The sequence below is a fragment of the Bison bison genome, unplaced genomic scaffold (genome assembly GCF_000754665.1).
Source record: "Bison bison bison isolate TAMUID 2011002044 unplaced genomic scaffold, Bison_UMD1.0 scf7180017864254, whole genome shotgun sequence".
In the NCBI taxonomy this organism is placed as follows: Eukaryota; Metazoa; Chordata; class Mammalia; order Artiodactyla; family Bovidae; genus Bison; species Bison bison.
The window spans coordinates 2,892,529-2,913,384 of record NW_011494826.1 but is presented as its reverse complement, the minus strand read 5'-3'; the positions used below and the strand labels follow the sequence as shown (position 1 = coordinate 2,913,384).

General features: G+C 36.3%; 1 protein-coding gene across 1 annotated transcript in view; it reads left to right on the top strand.

The window, feature by feature from the left end:
* LOC104994251 (leucine-rich repeat-containing protein 9) overlaps window positions 1-20,856 on the top strand; it is a 160,912-nt gene that overhangs the window by 26,344 nt on the left and 113,712 nt on the right. Inside the window, exons 8-13 of the mRNA XM_010847764.1 lie at window positions 5,806-5,961; window positions 8,587-8,783; window positions 9,701-9,832; window positions 17,519-17,695; window positions 18,025-18,142; window positions 20,241-20,373. Coding sequence (XP_010846066.1) covers window positions 5,806-5,961; window positions 8,587-8,783; window positions 9,701-9,832; window positions 17,519-17,695; window positions 18,025-18,142; window positions 20,241-20,373 — 913 coding nt within the window. The remainder of the gene's footprint in view (window positions 1-5,805; window positions 5,962-8,586; window positions 8,784-9,700; window positions 9,833-17,518; window positions 17,696-18,024; window positions 18,143-20,240; window positions 20,374-20,856) is intronic.

The following is a 20,856-nucleotide window of genomic DNA, read 5'->3' as shown; positions in this document are numbered from 1 at the left end:
CTTGTCAAACTATGGTTTTTCCAGTAGTCATGTATGGATGTGAGAGTTGGACTATAAAGACAACTGAGTGCTGAAGAATTGATGGTTTTGAACTGTGGTATTGGAGAAGACTCTTGAGAGTCCCTTGGGCAGCAAGGAGATCAAACCAGTCCATCCTAAAGGAAATCAGTCCTAAATATCCATTGGAAGGACTGATGCTGAAGCTGAAACTCCAATACTTTGGCCACCTGATGCAAAGAACTGACTTACTAGAAAAGACCCTGATGCTGGGAAAGATTGAAGGCAGGAGGAGAAGGGAACGACAGAGGCTGAGATGGTTGATTGGCATCACTGACCCAATGGACATGAGTTTGAGTAAACTCCGGGAGTTGGTGATGAACAGGGAGGCCTGGCGTGATGCAGTCCATGGGGTCAGAACATGTATACCTGTGGTGGATTCATTTTGATATTTGGCAAAACTAATACAATTATGTAAAGTTTAAAAATAAAATTAAATTAAAAAAAAAAAAAGAAAGATTTGGACATGACTGAATGACTGAACTGAACTGAACTGATAGGTTTTGAATTGTCTTTTCATTGTCATTTGTCTCTAGAAATTCTTTGATTTCCCTTTTGATTTCTTCAGTAACCTGTTGGTTATTTAGAAACGTGTTGTTTAATCTCCATGTGTTTGTGTTTCTTATAGTTTTTTTCTTGTAATTGATATCTAGTCTCATAGCATTGTGGTCAGAGAAGATGCTTGATGTGATTTCAGTTTTCTTTAATTTACTGAGGTTTGATTTGTGACCCAAGATGTGGTCTATCCTGGAGAATGTTCCATGTGTACTTGAGAAGAAGGTGTACTCTTTTGCATTTGGATGGAATGTCCTGAAGATATCAGTGAGATCCATTTCATGTAATGTATCATTTAAGACTTGTGTTTCCTTATTAATTTTCTGTTTTGATGATCTTTCCATTGGTGTGGAGTGGGGTGGTAAAGTCTCCTACTATTATTGTGTTATTGTCAGTTTCTCCTTTATGTCTGTTAGTGTTTGTCTTATGTATTGAGGTGCTCCTATGTTGGGTGCATAGATATTTACAATTATGTCTTCCTCTTGGATTGATTCCTTATCATTATGTAGTGTCCTCCCTTATCTCTTGTAATCTTCTTTATTTTAGGGTCTATTTTGTCTGACATGAGGATTGCTACTCTAGCTTTCTTTTGCTTCCCATATGCATGGAATATATTTTTCCATCCTCTCACTTTCAGTCTATATGGGTCTTTAGGTCTGAAGTGGGTTTCTTGTAGACAGCATATGTTTAGGTCTTGTTTTTGTATTCATTCAGCCAGTCTGTGTCTTTTGTTTGGAACATTTAGCTTATTTACATTTAAAGTAATTATTGATATATATGTTCCTATTGCCATTTTCTTAATTGTTTGGGGTTGATTTTGTAGATATTTTTTCTTCTCTTATATTTCTTGACTATAAAGTCCCTTTAACATTTGTTGTAAAGCTGGTTTGGTGGTACTGAATTCTCTTTAACTTTTGTTTGTCTGAAAAGCTTTTTATTTCTCCATCAATTTTGAATGAGATCCTTCCCAGGTACAGTAATCTTGGCTGTAGATTTTTCCCTTTCAGTACTTTAAATATATCCTGCCATTCCCTTCTGGCCTGCAGAGTTTCTGCTGAAAAATCAGCTGTTAAGCATATGGGGTTTCCCTTGTATGTTACCTGTTGCTTTTCCCTTGCTGCTTTTAATATTCTTTCTTTGTGTTTAGTCTTTGTTAGTTTGATTAGTGTGTGTCTTGGCATGTTTCTTCTTGGGTTTATCCTGTACGGTAATCTTTGTGCCTCTTGGACTTGATTAACTATTTCCTTTTCCATGTTGGGGAAATTTTCAACTATAATCTCTTAAAAAATGTTCTCATACCCTTTCTTTTTTTCTTCTTCTTCTGGGACCCCTGTAATTAGAATGTTGATATGTTTATATTGTCCCAGAGATCTCTGAGACTGTCCTCAGTTCTTTTCATTCTTACTTTCTTTTCTTCAGAAGTTATTTCCACCATTTAATCTTCCAGCTCAGTGATTCATTCTTCTGCTTCAGATATTCTGCTATTGATTCCTTCTAGGGTATTTTTAATTTCAGTAATTGTGTTGTCTCTGTTTGTTTATTCTTTAATTCTTCTAGGTCTTTGTTAATTTATTCTTGCATTTTCTCCTTTCTGTTTTCAAGGTTTTTAATCATCTTTACTATCATTATTCTGAGTTCTTTTTCAGGTAGTTTGCCTATTTCCTCTTCATTTATTTGGACTTCTGTGTTTCTAGTTTGTTCCTTCATTTGTGTAGTTTTTCTCTGCCTTTTCATTATTTTTTTTAACTTAATGTGTTTGAGGTCTCCTTTTTACAGGCTTCAAGGTTGAATTCTTTCTTCCTTTTGGTTTCTGCCCTCCTAAGGTTGGTCCAGTGGTTTGTGTAAGCTTCATATAGGGTGAGATTTGTGCTGAGTTTTTGTTTGTTTGTTTGTTTTTCCTCTGATGGGCAAGGCTGACTGAGGTGGTAATCCTGTCTGCTGATGAATCAGTTCATTTCAGTTCAGCTGCTTAGTCATGTCTGATTCTTTGTAACCCCATGGACTGCAGCACGCCAGGCTTCCCTGTCCATCACCAACTCCTGGAGCTTACTCAAACTCATGTCCATCAGGTCAGTGATCCCATCCAACCATCTCATCCTGTCAGCCCCTTCTCCTTCTGCCTTCAGTCTTTCCCAGCATTAGGGTCTTTTCTAGTGAGTCAGTTCTTTGCATCAGGTGGCCAAAGTATTGAAGTTTCAGCTTCAGTATCAGTCCTTCCAATGAGTATTCAGGACTGATTTCCTTTAGGATGGACTGGTTGGATCTCCTTGGTGCCCAAGGGACTCTCAAGACTCTTCTCCAACACCACAGTTCAAAAGCATCAATTCTTCGGTGCTCAGCTTTCTTTATAGTCCAACTCTCATAACTGTACATGACTACTGGTAAAATGCTGATGATTGCATTTGTATTTTTGTTTTGTTTGTTGTTTAGACGAGGTGTCCTGCACAAGGTGCTACTGGTGGTTGGGTGATGCGGGTCTTGTATTCAAGTGGTTTCCTTTGTGTGAGTTCTCACTATTTGATACTCCCTAGTCGTCTAGTCAAGGCTATGGTTTTTCCTGTGGTCATGTATGGATGTGAGAGTTGGACTGTGAAGAAGGCTGAGTGCCGAAGAATTGATGCTTTTGAACTGTGGTGTTGGAGAAGACTCTTGAGAGTCCCTTGGACTGCAAGGAGATCCAACCAGTCCATTCTGAAGGAGATTAGCCCTGGGATTTCTTTGGAAGGAATGATGCTAAAGCTGAAACTCCAGTACTTTGGCCACCTCATACGAAGAGTTGACTCATTGGAAAAGACTTTGATGCTGGGAGGGATTGGGGGCAGGAGGAGAAGGGGACCACAGAGGATGAGATGGCTGGATGGCATCACTGACTCGATGGACATGAGTCTGGGAGAACTCCGGGAGTTGGTGATGGACAGGGAGGCCTGGTGTGCTGCGATTCTGGGGTCACAAAGAGTCGGAGACGCCTGAGCGACTGAACTGAACTGAACTGAACTGTGGGTTAGTTCCGCTAGCAAAGTAATGCTCAAAATTCTCCAAGCCAGGCTTCAACAGTACGTGAACTATGAACTTCCAGATTCAAGCTGGATTTGGAAAAGGCAGAGGAACCAGAAATCAAATTGCCAACATCTGTTGGATCATCAAAAAAGCTAGAGAGTTCCAGAAAAACATCTACTACTGCTTTATTGACTATGCCAAAGCCTTTGACTGTGTGGATCACAACAAACTGTGGAAAATTCTGGACATGGAAAAATAGACTGGTTCCAAATAGGGAAAGGAGAACTTCAAGGCTGTATATTGTCACCCTGCTTATTTAACTTATGTCCAGAGTACATCATGAGAAATGCTGGACTGGATGAAGCACAAGCTGGAATCAAGATTGCCAGGAGAAATATCAATAGCGTCAGATATGTAGATGGCACCACACTTATGGCAGAAAGTGAAGAAGAACTAAAGAGCCTCTTGATGAAAGTGAAAGAGGAGAGTGAAAAAGTTGGCTTAAAACTCAACATTCAGAAGATTAAGATCATGGCATCTGGTCCCATCACTTCATGGCAAATAGATGGGAAAACAATGGAAATTGTGACAGACTATTTTTGGGAGTTCCAAAATCGCTGCAGATGGTGACTGCAGCCATGAAATTAAATGATGCTTGCTCCTTGGAAGAAAAGTCATGACTAACCTAGACAGCATATTAAAATCAGAGACATTACTTTGGCAACAAAGGTCCATCTAGTCAAAGCTCTGGTATTTCCAGTGGTCATGTATGGATGTGAGACTTGGACTATAAGGAAAGCTAAGTGCTGAAGAATTGATGCTTTTGAAATGTGGTGTTAGAGACGACTCTTGAGAGTCCCTTGGACCGCAAGGATATCCAACCAGTCCATCCTAAAGGAAATCAGTCCTGAATATTCATTGGAAGGACTGATGCTTAAGCTGAAACTCCAATACTTTCACCACCTGATGTGAAGAGCTGACTCATTTGAAAAGACCCTGATGCTGGGAAAGATTGAAGGCAGGAGGAGAAGGGGATGACAGAGGATGAGATGGTTGGATGTCATCACCGACTCAATGGACATGAGTTTGAGTAAACTCCAGGAGTTGGTGATGGACAGGGAAGCCTGGCCTGCTGCAGTCCTTGGGGTCACAATGAGTTGGACACAACTGAGTGACTGAACTGAACTGACCTGAGGGTTAGTTCTCTGGTAGTCTAGGATCTTGGAGTCAGTGCTCCCACTCCAAAGGCTCAGGGCTTGATCTATATCCTCCCACTAAACTGTAAATCATGTGCAGTACTGGGAACATGTCTGGTTCACCACTATGATGTCTTTATCAAATGTGATATAACTTCCAGTGGCTCAGCTGGTAAAGAATCCACCACACCCATATCAAGAAATCCAAACAGGAAGAAGCTCAAGGTCAAGGAAACTCCCAGGTGCCATGGAAAGAACAGGAGTTTCTGAGGCAGGCTGGCCATGGTTCTCTTAAGAAACCTGAAGTGCTTTCCAAGATTTCTCGAGCCTCCACTTTCCAGTCTGTAAAATGGGGAGAAGCTAGTTGTGCCTGCAAAGCTCCTGGTGCCTGGTGTATTACTTAATGGTGGATTTTCAGTTTATCATGATAAGCATTAATAACTACATGATCCATTGATATTAAGAAATTCAAGATAACTGAATTAGATTGACAGTTTAGTAACTTGCTTAATCTAAAACAAATTCATCTAGAGCATCATTTTACAAATTTGTAAAAAAAAACACGAAATGCTCTTTCTTAAACATGATTTTAAAAAATGAATAATGTTACCTTTGCTTTTATTATCTTAAATTTATTTTTTCAATTAATCAAATAGGAATAATACATTAGCTTTAGTAGTACTGCTGCATTACCTAAATGATATTTGTAAATTGAGTTCTATCTATATTCTCTTTATGTTGGCATCCTGAAAGTAAATGTAAATATGCCCCACACTTAAAATATTACCCACAGAGAAAATCTTTGAGATTTTTATATTTTGCTTATTAAATTTGAGTAGAGAATTCTGTATAACCATTATCATTTCAACTAATATTATTAGTAACTGAGCATGTAAAACTTTAAATTTTTATATAAACACACCATACTCATATAATACCACTAATAATTACCTATAATGTTTTGTTTCAGCTAACCTTCTGGGTTTTTTCTCACTTTTAGACCACAGCAATGAAAAAAATAATGTATTACAATATGCGTATAAAAACTGTTCAGAGGCATCTTAATGAAGATCTTGAAAAACTAAATGATCGAAAATGTAAATTACAGAAGTTGCCAGAAGAACGAATAAAATTATTCAACTTTTTGAAAAAAAATGTAAGATAATATCGTAAAATTTCAATAGCCATGTCTTAAGAAAACTGGCAGATGGCATTATCTTTTAAATTTTATATATATGTATAGAATTATACATATACATTAGTACCAAGTTTCAAGTAAGTTTGCCCTGAAAATGTTTTGATTCTAGGTACTTAACTTGGCTTCATTCTGTGCTTAGAAGTCTGCAATTTAAAAAGGGTATAGGCTTATTAATTTACAGAATTTTAAAAATACTGGGTAATTCAATATGATTCACTGAGTTATAGAGATCTGTGAGACTTATTTCACTGCATTTTTATTAGATACCAGCAGGCTGTGCTCAAAATTCATTTTTTGTTTAAAGAGCTAAAATATTCCTTCACTAACACTATTAAGGTATACAACATGGTGGGAACTTTATAACAAGCTATACTTTAGTAGTTATATGTTCCTTTATTATTTAGAATAAATTGAATTTCCTTTACTAAAAGTGGACTCTGAAAAATGAAGAATTACCTCAAAACAGAATTTTGTATGTATCAGAATTTATTGTATTTAAAAAGTATAGGAAAATAATGGTGTATTTAAACAATAGTGTTACGAAAATAGTCACACTACTTGGGAGTAGGAGAATTGAGTCCTTACTTTATACTTTACCAAAAGCTAATATAATGGGGAAAAATAATTAAATGTAAAAATAAAATCATAAAAAGGCAGAGAATATATAGATTAATATATTTGACTGATCTCAGTCTGCCAAATAAGAAAAATACTATAAACTCTAGAAAAACACTATAAATCATGAAGGACAGAATTAAGATTTGATTTTAAAAAGTGCTTTTGTACTAAAAAGCATCATTAATGAAAATAAATAATAAATGACAATCTGAAAAATTTTGTTTAGGATAAAGGTACTCGTAAACAAAACAAAAAGGAAATATCCAGATAGAAAAATTGAACAAATTCCATGAACTTTCATTTTACAATAGAAGAAATAAAAACTGACTAATAAACATTTGAAAGAAGACCTCAGTCTGACTGTTAATTTCTGGGTATGAAATAAGACAACAAGCAACCATTTTCACCTATAAATTTGTCGTAGCCTGCCTGGTGAAGATGCATGTGTGCATGCTCAGTCGCTTCTGACTGTTTGCAACCCCATGGACTGTAGCCCACTAGGCTCTTCTGTCCATGGGATTTTTTCAGGCAAGAATACTGGAATGGATAGTCATTTCCTACTCCAGGGGATCTTCACAACCCAGGGATTGAACTCGAGTCTTCTGCATCTCCTTCATCGGCAGGCAGATTCTTTACTTCTGAGCCACCTGAGAAGCCCACCTGGTAAAGATGGGTATGACACTATTACACCACTGATGAGAGTGTAATTGGGTCATATATATTACTAACAGTCTAAAAATGCTCATAGCCTTTGACCCAGTAAATCTACTACTAGATTTGGATAAATACTTATATATAAGAATATTCATCACTGTGCTATTAATAATAATAAAAACTGGAAACTACCTAAATGTTTAAATTTAAAAAGACAGGAAGAATTATTCATTCTTAAGATAGAATGGTATGTAGCCATTAAAAACCAAGTTTTTAAATACATTAATACTCTTTCTGAAATGAACAAGTTTAAATTCGGTTATAGTCAAAAAATATTCTTAAAGTTAAAACATGAGCATAATTTAAATTATTTATTTGAATAAGAAATCACAGGAGAACCAGTATATGGAAATCACTCTTTATCTGCCATTTTCATGTGCAAATGGATATATTAATATGTGAAAAATAATAGCTATATGTTTTATAAACTACAGACAATTTTATAAAATATGCTTACTTGGTTTTTTAACAACTATATATAGCCATTACAGAGAAGGGAGTAGGGAAACTTAACAAATTAGTCTATTTGTATATACCTGTCTGTGTACAGTACAATTTATCTTGAAATCCATCCTACAAGACTGGGGTTAGGGTAAGGCAAGTGAGGCACTCACTCTGGGCTCAAAATTTAAGGGAAGGTTCAAAACCTCCATAATAAAGATAAATCTTATACTTTAATATAATACATTTTAAAAATACCAATGAATGCAAAAAAGTCCTTTATGAACAAAAAAAAATCCCAAATATCAATAGTTATGTTGATAACTATTTTGCAGAGTCATATAGGAGACTGAGGCAAAGAGAAAAATGTGCACTGCTATACCCATGCTTTTATGTATTTTTATGTTAATTTTTCCCAGAATACCAAAATAGTTGAAAAATTGAAAAGTAGGAGTGGTAAAAGTCACATTATTTCTAGTTTAGGTATTTTCTTTGTATCAAAACCAGCATTTCTTATCATTTTACTTTAATGGAAGCTAACTCATCAATAATATTTTAAAATTTACTTCTTTGCTTTTCTCATTTTCAATTGAGAGGACTGCTATGTTTGAAGTAGTTAATATTGTCTTTCATTTGGGCAAGAGAAACTGGGTGACTGAACTTGAACTAAAGTTATAATCATGTGTTTGCCATGGTTTTATGAAGTTTGACTTATTTATATCTAGGTTTCTACTTTACTAATTTAAGTTAACTAAATATTTAATAGATTCCACTAAATGATTTTGCTCTCTGGCACATTGATTTCAACAGTTGGAACGGGAACTGACTGAACTCAAAGGATCTGGGAAAGGACACAATGATAGATCCAATAACAATAAAGTAACTGAGCTTGAAAAATCAAAAATCTGTGAAACTGTCACAGAAGAACCAAGTCTTCAACAGAAGATAGTGATCAAACTAAATGCCTTGAATGAAAGGGTAACATTCTGGAACAAAAAACTAGATGAGTATGTTTAATGAATTATCTAGTTGTTCAAATTTGAAACATGAAGAAAAAGAAAGTTCTAGGTCATTAGTTGAGCCCAATTCTCTCCTTCAGGAATGGAAAGAATTACAGTATGAAGTACAACACAAAATGTGTTTCCAGCCCAGTTCTTAGGCGACATGGGCATCTCTGGTTCAAAGCTAAATTTAGTTTTTTACAGAGGCAATACTTCACTAGAAACAGTGCATTTCCTTTGAGTGGCTTCTTGTTGCACCGTTACTCTAGTATCTGCAAACTAAAAACATTAGTTTTTTCTAACATTAGCTGCTACTGGTGCAGAAACTCACAACATAGATGAGACTGGGCAAAGCACATACAAAAGTTGTCTGGAAATATGTAGAAACAAATTCAGGTTGAGTATCAACTAGAAACAGAAATCAAGAAGACTTAGTAAGTACTGTGAGTTTCCTTTTACTTAAGAGGGCACTAAGTGGATAAGTTAGTTTGCCCTATAATAATACTAACAAAATAATAACTAATACTTACTGAGTTCTTCCTCAGTGCCAAATTCTTTTCTAAGAGCTTTACATATATTTTGCATATAATCCTCAAAAAGGCCTATTCAGGTATAAGTACTGTCAATAATGTTATTTTCTGAGATATTGCAGTAGAAAAATGTTGTGATTTGTCTAAAATCTGAGAATCATAAATGGTAAAGCCAGGAGTCTTCTAACCTTCACTTCTTCTGAGGTTAACAAAATTTGAGGTGATTATAATTGCCAAAAATAGAATGTCTTTTACTTGGTTTAACTGTTAACATCAAGCTTTCTTTATCCACTGATGAAAGCCTTATATTTTGACATCAACTTAGAAGAAGCTATCATAAATTTTAGTGTTGTGATTTTTAGATAATTTTAATGTTTTTTTTTTCTTAAATAGAATTGAAGCAATTTATCGTATTGAAGTAAAGCGAAAGAAGAAAAGTCATAGTTTATTAATCCCATTTTTGTTAATTGAATTGGAGACGGTGGGAAATATCCACTTTGAAGAAGGCACTCGATCTGATGACTGGTAAATCTTTTGAAATTTAGTTATAGCTTTAAAACTAATCTTAAGTGCTTAGGATCATAGACCAAAATATCAACTTATAAAAATCTTAAAATGTCCCATTTCAACACACTTTCCATATAGAGTATTCATCAACTGAAAATTGGCAGTTACTTACTTTACACCTATACATTTCTCTGTTTACACAATTGCCATGAGCTAACTTGAAAACATCCTAATAGTAATTCTTTACTTTTTACTCAATTTCCCTTAGCCCAAGAGCAGAATATAATTTAGAAGAGTTATGGTTAAGCATTTATTTTGTGTCTGTACTGTTTATTTCTGGACTGAATATAGCCCTGGTTTCTGACTACTGGGTGAGAAGCGAGAGCAGAAAAGGAATGGCAAGGCAGGGTTGGCAGCAGCAGGTTGTAAACACTGGAGGATCCTGCCTGGGAGCCCACAGAGTCAAACTAGTCGTCTAGAACTAGCCGGAGTCGGGGTGCACGTAGACTTTATGAGTTTTAAAATAAGGCAGATACTTAAAAACTAGGAATTCGGGTGGAAAGTCCATCTGGACAAAAACAGAATAGCCACCCAAAACAGAAGCCAGAAGCAGGCATCTGCACTTCAGAATCAAGGCCTACTGGTGGAACAAGGAAGTGGTTGTGTTGCTTCAGCTAGAGAGTGTGCGTATGTGTGTGTGTGTGTGTGTGTGTGTGCGTGCGCGTGCGCGCGCAGTCACTCAGTCGGGTCCAACTCTTTGCAACCCCATGGACTGTAGTCCACCAGGTTTCTCTGTCCATGGCATTTCCCAGGCAAAAATACTGGAGTGGGTTGCCATTTCCTACTCCAGGGGATTTTCCTGACCCTGGGATTGAAACCGTGTCTCCTGCTGAGCCACTGGGGAAGCCCAACTAGAGGGTACAACCTTCAAGAATGATCCTAAAAAAGAGCCTTGGCACAAAAATGTCATAATTACAACTTTCACATTTCTGCAATCATTTTCTCAAAATCAAGAAGCCTATGAATGAGCTGAAGATTTCCCTCGAACTCTAGAAACATTCTACAAACTTGAATTGTGGGGAGAAACCAGGAAATGTTTAAAGCTACAGAATGGACTTGGTATTTCACCCCCAAGGATGGTTTTGCTCACAGTCAGTGTTGAAACAAACACTGATTTTTATGGACTAAAATGCAAAACTTCAGTAACTTTTAGAAAGAAACATGTGTGAAAGTATCTGCCTGCAATGCAGGAGCTGCAGGGAGACATGGGTTCGATCCCTGGGTGGGAAAGATCCCCTTGAAAAAGGCATGGCAACCTACTCCAGTATTCTTGCCTGAAGAACTTCATGGACAAAGGAGCCTGGCAGGCTACAGTCCATGGCTTTGCAGAATTGGACACGACTGAAGTGACTTAGCACTGCAGCAAGCATGCACGCACTTTAAGCCAAGCCCCCTGATTCTATTAGATGAGGCTCTAACTCAGTTCTGTGAGTAAAAGCTACTGAACGTTCCTGGGGAACTTTGGTGGAAAAGTATAAGACACTCTGCCCAAGGGAAAAGGAATATTTTAAAATATTTTCTTTTGTTTCAGTACACCCACTTGCCCAGTGATTATCACTGTTTGTTTAACCATAATAATTTGTTTTTTATGTACAAACATAAAAGGTGGACTTCCCTGGTGGCTCAGATGGTAAAGAATCTGCCTACAATGCAGGAGACCTGGGTTGGATGCCTGGGTAGGGGAAGAGCCCCTGAAGAAGGGAAGGCAACCCACCCCAGTATTCTTGCCTGGAGAACCCCATGGACAGAGGAGCCTGATGGGCTACAGTCCTTGGGTCACAAAGAGTTGGACAAGATTGAGCAACTATCACTTTTACCTTTCGTATAAAAAGTGCCTTTTCATATAAAAGTTACCCCACTTTCCATGTAAACAAGTGGAGGCCTTGATTTTTCAAGTGTAAGAATTGAATGGTATCTCTTGCAGGATGTATGCATCATTCTTCAGTCATTCATTTGTATTCACTCAACCTACATGAGTTATTTTTTTGTTATTTATTTCTTTTTAACTTACCACAAAGTAAGCTCTTTATAAAACAAGTAGATTAGCTTTTATAAAAATATGTAAAAGCAAGATAACTAAAAAGCCATTTAGGTAACTGTGTCATTGGTGGATTTTTAATAAGCATTAATAATTTTTACTTGGTTTTAATAAGAATAACCTGGATCCATTTTAAGGAGACCATCAGATATATGTTGGCAGAATTTTAAGAACTGTTGGTTATTTTTACCATACTACAAGCTTGACGACTACCTTAGCCCTGATCTTTTATGTATATTAAGAAACAACTGTTCAAATGCTTTAAATTACTCTGTGTGGCACATAGCTATTTACTTTATTTAAACACTGATCGTTAGTAATATTTTTCAAGCCGATGACTTACCATTTAATGAAAAAGTACTGGAATAGAGCTAGAACTATAAATATAAAGTTTATATAAATATCTGTATATTTATATAAACTATAAATATAAACTGGAAAATATAGTTTTTTACCAAAAAAACCTTTGTTTATAGTACAAGAGCATTGCAGATTTCTAATTGTGTATCGCTGCATATTTCTTAGCTTCATTTCTTCTATAAAATTAAAGGGCTTTATTTTTCAATTTTAAAAAGTCCCGACTTTACAGAGACTTGCCTGTTGAGTAGACTTGCCACTATAGCATTTTCGTTACAGATCGTATTATTTACCTATGCATTGCCAATTTAGTTATCTATTGACATCATATAGCATTTATCAAACGGGGACTCCAAAGCATCAAAGATACTGTCCTCGTAGTTGAGAAGCTTTTAACCTAGTTATAGATACAGGGCATTTACAATGTAAAGAAATCACTTCTAAGTACCATAGAACAAAATATGTGACTCTGTGAGCTCCCTGGGGACAGACAGAACATGCCTTATAAATCTAGTATAGGGGTAGCTGAATTCAATCAGTAACTACTAATTGAAGTCTCCATATCAATTTATAGATACTTAACAGGTTCAATTTTGTCTATAAAATAACTTAGTAATTAATCTTTTTATTTATAAACATTTCGTGCTGCCCTGTTTTAGGCAGCTACAGAAACTCAGACTTTTTGCTTTATACCATTTTATATTTGGTTTTGATATGGTGTAAGTCAGCAAGCTAACGTACTTATTAAATGCTTATTCAGGATTTTGAAGTGCATTTTAATGTATTTTATTAAGCTCCATTTAAAATCATATGCCTTCTACTATGCTAGACGAGTACATCATTTGTGTATTCGTGAACATTTGTAGGCATCTCTCGGTGTAACTGAATACCTTAGTTTATGTGCGTATCACCACTATGGATGCTCACACATTCAGTCTCATTGAATGAGTGGGGGCACCCAGTGAAATGAGGGGACTTCACTCTCCTGACCTCTGCAGATTTTGATGCTTTTAGCAATTCCTTTCTTATAACCTCACCTCTCTAGTTATTTTTTGTACTTAGACACTTCCTGCTTTTCTTTTTACACTCTCCCTTGATCATTTCTTCTGCACCTGCACTGTCAAAATTACTTAATTTTTTCTCCTTTGCACCAGTGCTGAATCTAGCCCAGTGTCCAATGGCAAGACACACTCAACACATTTGAAAGGGAGCTCACCCAGAGAGTAATAAAATAAAAAGTGGGGTTAGAATCGGAAAGCCTAGGTTCACACTCTATCTGCATAGTCTTAAAGCAGTTATGTAATCCATCTGAACGTTATCTGTAAAATAAGAAAAACGAAAGTCTATCACAAAAGGCGACCGCTAAGATTAGACAAGTTAATGTAAAAATCTTTAGTCCTTAGTCTTTTTGCTTTTGTTTTCCTCATCCTGCCTGCAAACCATCCTTTTCCTCTGGCTCCTCCATTCCTGTTTGTAGTCCTGCCATTGTCTTAGTCGTGGAGGCACAATAAACACTGAAGCCATTCTTGACTCTATTCTCTTCCTCAATATTCATATCTAATCAGTCTAAACAAGACCCTCAGCTTCTCTCCATAATGTCTCTTGAATTCATTCTCTCCTTTGTAACAAAATTACCTGCCCTCATAACCTTCCTCTTAGACTATTGCAGTATTCTAGCCTGGCGAATTTCACGAACAGAGGAGCCTGGCAGGCTGCAGTCCATGAGATCACAAAGAGTTGGACACAGCTGAGTAACTGACACTTTTACTTCAGACTATTGCAGCATCTAGTATAGTGTTTGTCTGTAGTGGGCACTCAGCGTTTACCAGCCAGTCAGTAAGGACACCTAGTTTCCCATATGCTCCCTTCCTACGCCAAGCACTCTGTTAAAAATAATAAAAGCCTCTTGTACCAACTTGTTATCTTCCAAATTACATTCTAACTCTTCACTGACATTCAGTGTCCTTCACTGTAGCATCTCCGAATTACCTTAAAACTTTTTCAAACTGCTTCAGAGTCAGCTAAACTATGCATGCCTCACTGCTTTTGGAGTATACCTGGTACACCATCACGTAGGTGGTTTTCTTTGTTTTGCTTCCTTCCCCCAGAATGCCTTACATCCCCAGCCCTTTGTGAGGGATATTCTTTTCAATCCCATCATCTGTTGTCATTGTTATTCTTTCTTCTTTTTGAATCTTCGTAGCACTGATTTGTATCTCTTTTATACTCTATAATTTTGCTTATACTTGACCTATTACTTTTTCACTTTGTTGGTTTATAAACTCAGTGAATATAGAGACTGAATCTTTTTAATTTTTGAGTCTTTTCTATTTTGTTCACTTGCTCAGCAGTCATCCATTAAGCTTCTACCATAAGTCACATTCTATACTAGGTGCTAGTGGTAAGTGGGGCACTTGAGGGAGATGCTCTGATCTGAATTTTGAAGGACAGATAGACGTTAACTATACAAAGAATTAGAGGAAGGACTTTGCATGCAGAGGCAACAACAGCACGTGAAAGGGTGTGTAAGTAGTTTAACACATCTCGAGAACTCAGTAGTTTCACGTGACAAGGGCCTGATCATTAACAGTCTTACAGGCTAGGCTGGGCAGTTTGAATTTTGCCCTTAAATCTACGGGACTCTCTGAAGGAAAGGTGTAGCAGATTTCAATATTATTTTATACAAAGCCCTAGAGAGTCTTGGTGTCAGGATTTCAGGTTCAGACTAAAATGCAGATACCTCAGAGCAGTGCTGCCGTGCTCCCCAGTGCAGTAGCATATATTCAGCTGTGAGAAGTTACCATCCTCCATGAGGTATGGACGATATTGTAAGTCTCATTAATTCTCTGTCAGTATAGGTCTGTTCTCCCTCCTCCAGCAGTATTCCAGCCTCTGAATGATGTTTCCCCATGCACACAGTGTGGCCAGGTGATTGAATGAATTGCTTTACTTCTGTGACCCCGGATAGCAGAGCCCTTGTCCTCTTCGTACTAGGGTTCTCTATCTCCAAGGCTCTAGGAATTTCATATAAAGAAGGGATCAACTGATTAATTCTCAGACAAAGAAAAGCTCTATGAAAGGATCATACTACTTAGAGTTTCCTGTGCCATTTCTGGTTCTTGCATTCCTGGAAGACCAGACTAGAAATGAGTAATTGTCCATTCGTTGAGCATGCAAGCAATAAAAAACAAAGGTTAAAGTCAAAGAAAGAGATCCATCATGGAGTCAGAATGGCTCTTTCCTACAACAATTCCCACGGTCAATGTCCATTCTACAATGTTGTGGGAAAAGACAGTGACGGCTTTCATCTGCTTCATCAGATGGATCTTTCTGGGAGTGTGCACCATTGGTGCCAGTGTTCCAGTGTTCCAGATGTTGAGATTTGTTTTTCTTTGTTTCTCTTTGGGAAAAAAAATTTTTTTAACTTCTTTTTCATTAAAGTAACATTGGTTTATAATATTATATGTTTCATGTGTACAACAGTATACATATACTTTTGTATACATTATAGCGTGCTCACCACCAAAAATTTAGTTTCCATCTGTCACCATACCGTTAAGTGCATGCTCAGTCATTCAGTCATATCTGACTCTTTGTGACCTCATGCACTGTAGCCCACCAAGCCCCTCTGTCCATGGAATTTTCCAGGAAAGAATACTGGAGTGGGTTGGCATTTCCTACTCCAGGAGATCTTCCTGACCCAGGGATCAAACCTGCATCTCCTGCATTGGAAGGCAGATTTTTTATCACTAGAGTCACCATACAGTTGATCCTCCTTATCTTAAATTTCAAATTAATCTAAATTCTGTGCTACTGTAAGACAGGGCCAGAATTACTTTGAGCACGACCAGGTGAGGGCAGCAGAGAGCACATGGGCCCTTAGTTACTTTTTTCTGAGATCTTCATAGAGCAGGCCCCTACTTCTCCTCCAATTCTTAGCTCAAATATCTTCTCCAAAGGTCTTACCCAAGACCTCTCTTAAGTAGCCCACGCTTCATTCCTTACCCCAAACCTTTCTTTATTCAGAGCACTTGTCAGTTTATGTATTTTATTTATTATGTCTTGTTTTTTTGTCCAACTCCCTTGGAATTATAGGGTCAATGAGAGCAGGAATCCTGCCTCTTTCACTTCTGTATCCCTAGTTATGAAGCTATGGCAATAGTCCAACTGAGAGGTGATGGTGATTTTAACTAGGATAATAGTAGTGGTGATTAAATAGAGTCATATTCAGGATGTATTTTAGATATAGAGCCAAACAGACTTGCTGAAGAGTTGGATATTGGTAAAGAAGCGTGGAGGCATGGTTTATTCCTGGGATTTTAACCTAAGCCACTAGTTAGATGGTGGTGCCATACGCTGAGGTGGAAAACAGGAGGGGCAGGTTTAAAGGCAGGTGTGTTGGGTGAGTTAAATTTGAGAGGCCTATTACGTGTTCCAGTGAACATAGCAAGCAGGTAGTTAGATATTCAAGTGTGGGTATATCCAGTTAAGTGGGGTAAAGGTAACACCTGAAGATAAAATGTTGGAATTTACTAGTATAGTAAATATAGGTGTATATGTGTGTGTGTGTGTGTGTATATGTATATACACGTATATATTTAAAATATATATTGCCAAAGGACCAAGTGAAATCACCTATTAATAGGGTTTATGGAAACAAGAGGGGAGCCAGAGACTGATTCCTGGGGCAATCCAACATTTAGAAGTCTGTCAGAGAAAAAAGAAGCTTCAAATAAGATCATGAAAGAGTAGCCAGTAAGATGCAAGCCAGAAGCGTCTAGTTTCACTGACGTCCCCCAAAAGAAACTATTACAATATTGGAGGATTGCTCCATATCTTTTAGTCAGAACAAATATATTATTATTAATAAAAGAGCTATTATTCTTCCCTGGTGGTTCAGATGGTAAAGAATCCATGCAGTACAGGAAGCCCAGGTTCGATCCCTGGGTTGGGAATGGCAGCCTCTGAAGAAGGGAATGGCAACCCACTCCTGTATTCTTGCCTGGAGAATTCCACGGACAGAGGCTGGCAGGCTACAGTCCATGGGGTCTCAAAGAGTCTGACATGACTAAGTAACACTTTCAGAGTTTAGCAGTTCTTTTATTGATTGTATACGAAACAAAACAGCATGTATCTTTAGCAGAAACATAAAATATGGGCTATTACTTTTTTCATATGTAACTTTGTGTTCTCAACATTTTAAGGAAAGTCTGTTATTTTCTTTGTATATATTTTGTATTCCCATATAGGTTTAATTCCTGCTATGAATTAATTCTGTCACGTTTTTGTACGTGGGACTTCAGAACATATGGTATTACAGGAGTGAAAGTAAAACGTGTCATCAAGGTTAATAACCGTATTCTGAGACTAAAATTTGAAGAGAAATTCCAAAAGTTTTTGGACAATGAACATATGCATGATTCAGAGTAAGAAGCTAACTTCCATAAGAAACATTTTTACAATAGTCTGCTTTTATTTTGTATCAACAACAACAAAAAGTCTTTCTGGTTAAAAGTTTACAGTATTGAAAATATCCTTGTTAGTAAACAGTTCCTTTAATGCATCTTCCTGACTAGGATGACCTCATGGTTTATCCACACTGAAGCTCTTTTTGAGACTGAGGAGGAGTGGAAATTTAAGAATGACACTCAGCATAAATGGGAAATATCCTGGCTAGGGCATATTGTCATCCTACCTGTGGCCAGGCTTTTTTGAAATCAATTCTAAAACTTTTTTTGTATTAATTATTCTTAAGGAGCTATCGAAAGATGCTGGAATGCCTTTTTTATGTTTTTGATCCTGAAATTACAGTGAAGAAAAAGCATCTGCTACAAATACTTGAAAAAGGATTCAAAGACAGTGAAACAAGCAAGGTAGCATAAAATGTTATTCAAAATAATGCTTTCTTCCTGATGAATAAAGCTCTGCTACTGATTAAGCATAGTTTGATTATCAATCCTTTCATTTATATTTATAGCAAACTTCTACTGTTTCACAAAAAAGTTAGTGCTATCCTGAAAAGTACAGTCCCTCAGTACTCAAGAGGGATTGGTTCCAGGACTTCCCACAAATACTGAAATCCAAGGATGCTCAAGTCCCTTATATGAAATGGTGTTCTGTTGGCATATAGCCTATGTACTTCCTTCTGTATACTTTAAATCATCTTTAGATTACTTATAATACCTAATATAATGTAAATGCTATGTAAAGAATTATAAATACAATATAAATTTTGTGTAAATAATTGTGGAAGCAGGGCAAACTTAAGTTTTGCTTTTTGGAACTTTACAAAATTCTTTTTTTTTTTTTTCCCCCAAGTATTTTCAATCTATGGTTGGTTTAATCATGAATTATTTTACCTTTATGATTGCCTATTTAATCTTTTTAGGCATCTTACATTTTATATTGTGATTCTTTTGTGAATGATCTTGAAATCCACTTCTTTAATCTGTTTTAAATACTCCAAGATTTTCTCCATCTTGAAAAAAATCATTCACTTAACACTGCCGTGCTTTCTGTCATTCTGTTTTTCTCTTTACTTTTACTACCACCATTTCTTTATTCTCCACTTCATCTTCCCCACCTTGATACTGATACTGTTTTATCTTTGATCACTCATGAGCTCCAAAACATCCAATCAACCTTTCTCAGTCCTCCACCCACTTGATGAGACAGCTGGAGTACACGGGTATAGAGCAGTATTTCCTAATCCTTTTCTCATTGTGGCACACATAACCTGAAAATATTGCTGCATTTGAATCTTGGCTTTCCTACTCACCAGCTGGGTGACTTCACCTCTCTGTGCCTGTTTGATCCTTTCTGGCAAATGAGGGTAATAATAGTATCTCCTTCACAGAGTGGTGAGGATTTAGTAAGATATACATGATAAAGTTCTTGGATACTTGTTCATAGCATCATTAGTCACAATAGCCAAAAAGTAGAAAGAATTCAAATGTCCATTAACGGATGCATGGATAAATAAAATGTGGTATATACATACAATAGAATATTATTCAGTCATAAGAAATGAAATTCTGATACATGCTATAGCATGGACGAACCTTGCAAACATTATATTAAGTAAAAGAAACAAGCCACTATGGGACAAATATTGTCTGATCCTGCTTACATAAAGTATCTAGAATAGACAAATTGGTAGAGACAGAAAGTAGACGTTTCCAGGAGTTGGAGAGGATAGAGGGATGGAGAGTTATTGTTTAATGAGTATACAGCTTTAATTTGGAATGAAATTCTGGAAATAGGTAGTGGTGATAGTTGTACAACATTGTGAGTATACTAATACCAATGAATTATACACTTAAAAATGGTAGCTTTTACCTTTTTTTTTTACCATAATAAAATAAAGATGGTATAGAAAAACCCAAACAAACTTTTTGGCCAACCCAGTAATTTCAAAACTCCGAGATAGTGACAAGGAGGAGCAGACCTGAGTCTAAATCATGACTTTACAATTTCTGCTTCAGTCTTAAACAGATTATATAATCTCTCTTAGCTCTAGTTATTTTTAACTGATAAAAACAGATTGTTTCTTTTTTTTTAAGAGCTGCTTTCATAGCAAGTAATATGAATATTCCTGATAAAATACTTTTAAAGAAATAACTCTAGTCACAATGCAAGCTAAAATTTCCATACATTAGTACAATCAGATATATCTGGAAAATAATGTAGACTATTAGACTAATTATTAGACTGTTTATTTAAATAAGAATCTTCAGTGTAATATGCACTGAATATTATATTTCATAGATCTATTTGCATATACATTTAAAATACATTACATGAATGGTTTCATGGAATGAAGTTGTCCCTGAAGTTTATCTACTTCTTTTCAGTGAGTGACCTGAAGGTTCCTCGCCCAGACACATGGACATAAAGTGATAAACCATCTGTAGTAAAGTTGAAATATTGTCAATCTTATAAAAATTCTCAGACTTTGCTTTTTCTTTATAGCTGCCTCTCAGAAAAGAAGCTGTCATTCTTGCTAATAGCTTAAGTATATGTGAGTGTCCCAGAATTGAAATACTACAGCAAAAGTACAAGGATGAGAAGAAAAACTCTCTTGAGCATGAGCTCTTCAGACATGGTATTATAAATATGCAGTTTCTGAACTTTTAAGCTCTGAGTCTTCAAATTCATTAATTACTTTCATAACATTTTTGATGCTTGATTTTATCAACCTGGGAAGTTTTCTGAAACCCCTTTTATTTAGTATTTACCAGTGAGGTAATACATGACTTTCTGATCTACTACTTAGTCTGTCAACAAATATTTACTGAGTGATTATTATCAGCAACATCAATAGCATGAGATTCATTTGTTACTCATATTTAATCTCTCTTATATGAAATAAACACTTTTCACAATATGCTTTTGTTCATTAAGATGTGTCCTAAAAATATGTATATGTTATACACACTCACCATACAAACCCCAGATTCACTGGAAAGAGAAAAGAGAACTCTGCCCATTTATGTAATAATCATCATATAAAGCACTCGGGAAGTCAGGCCTTATTTGTCCTTAATTAACAAAATATAAGATGGTAAAAAAACCTGGTTATAAATCT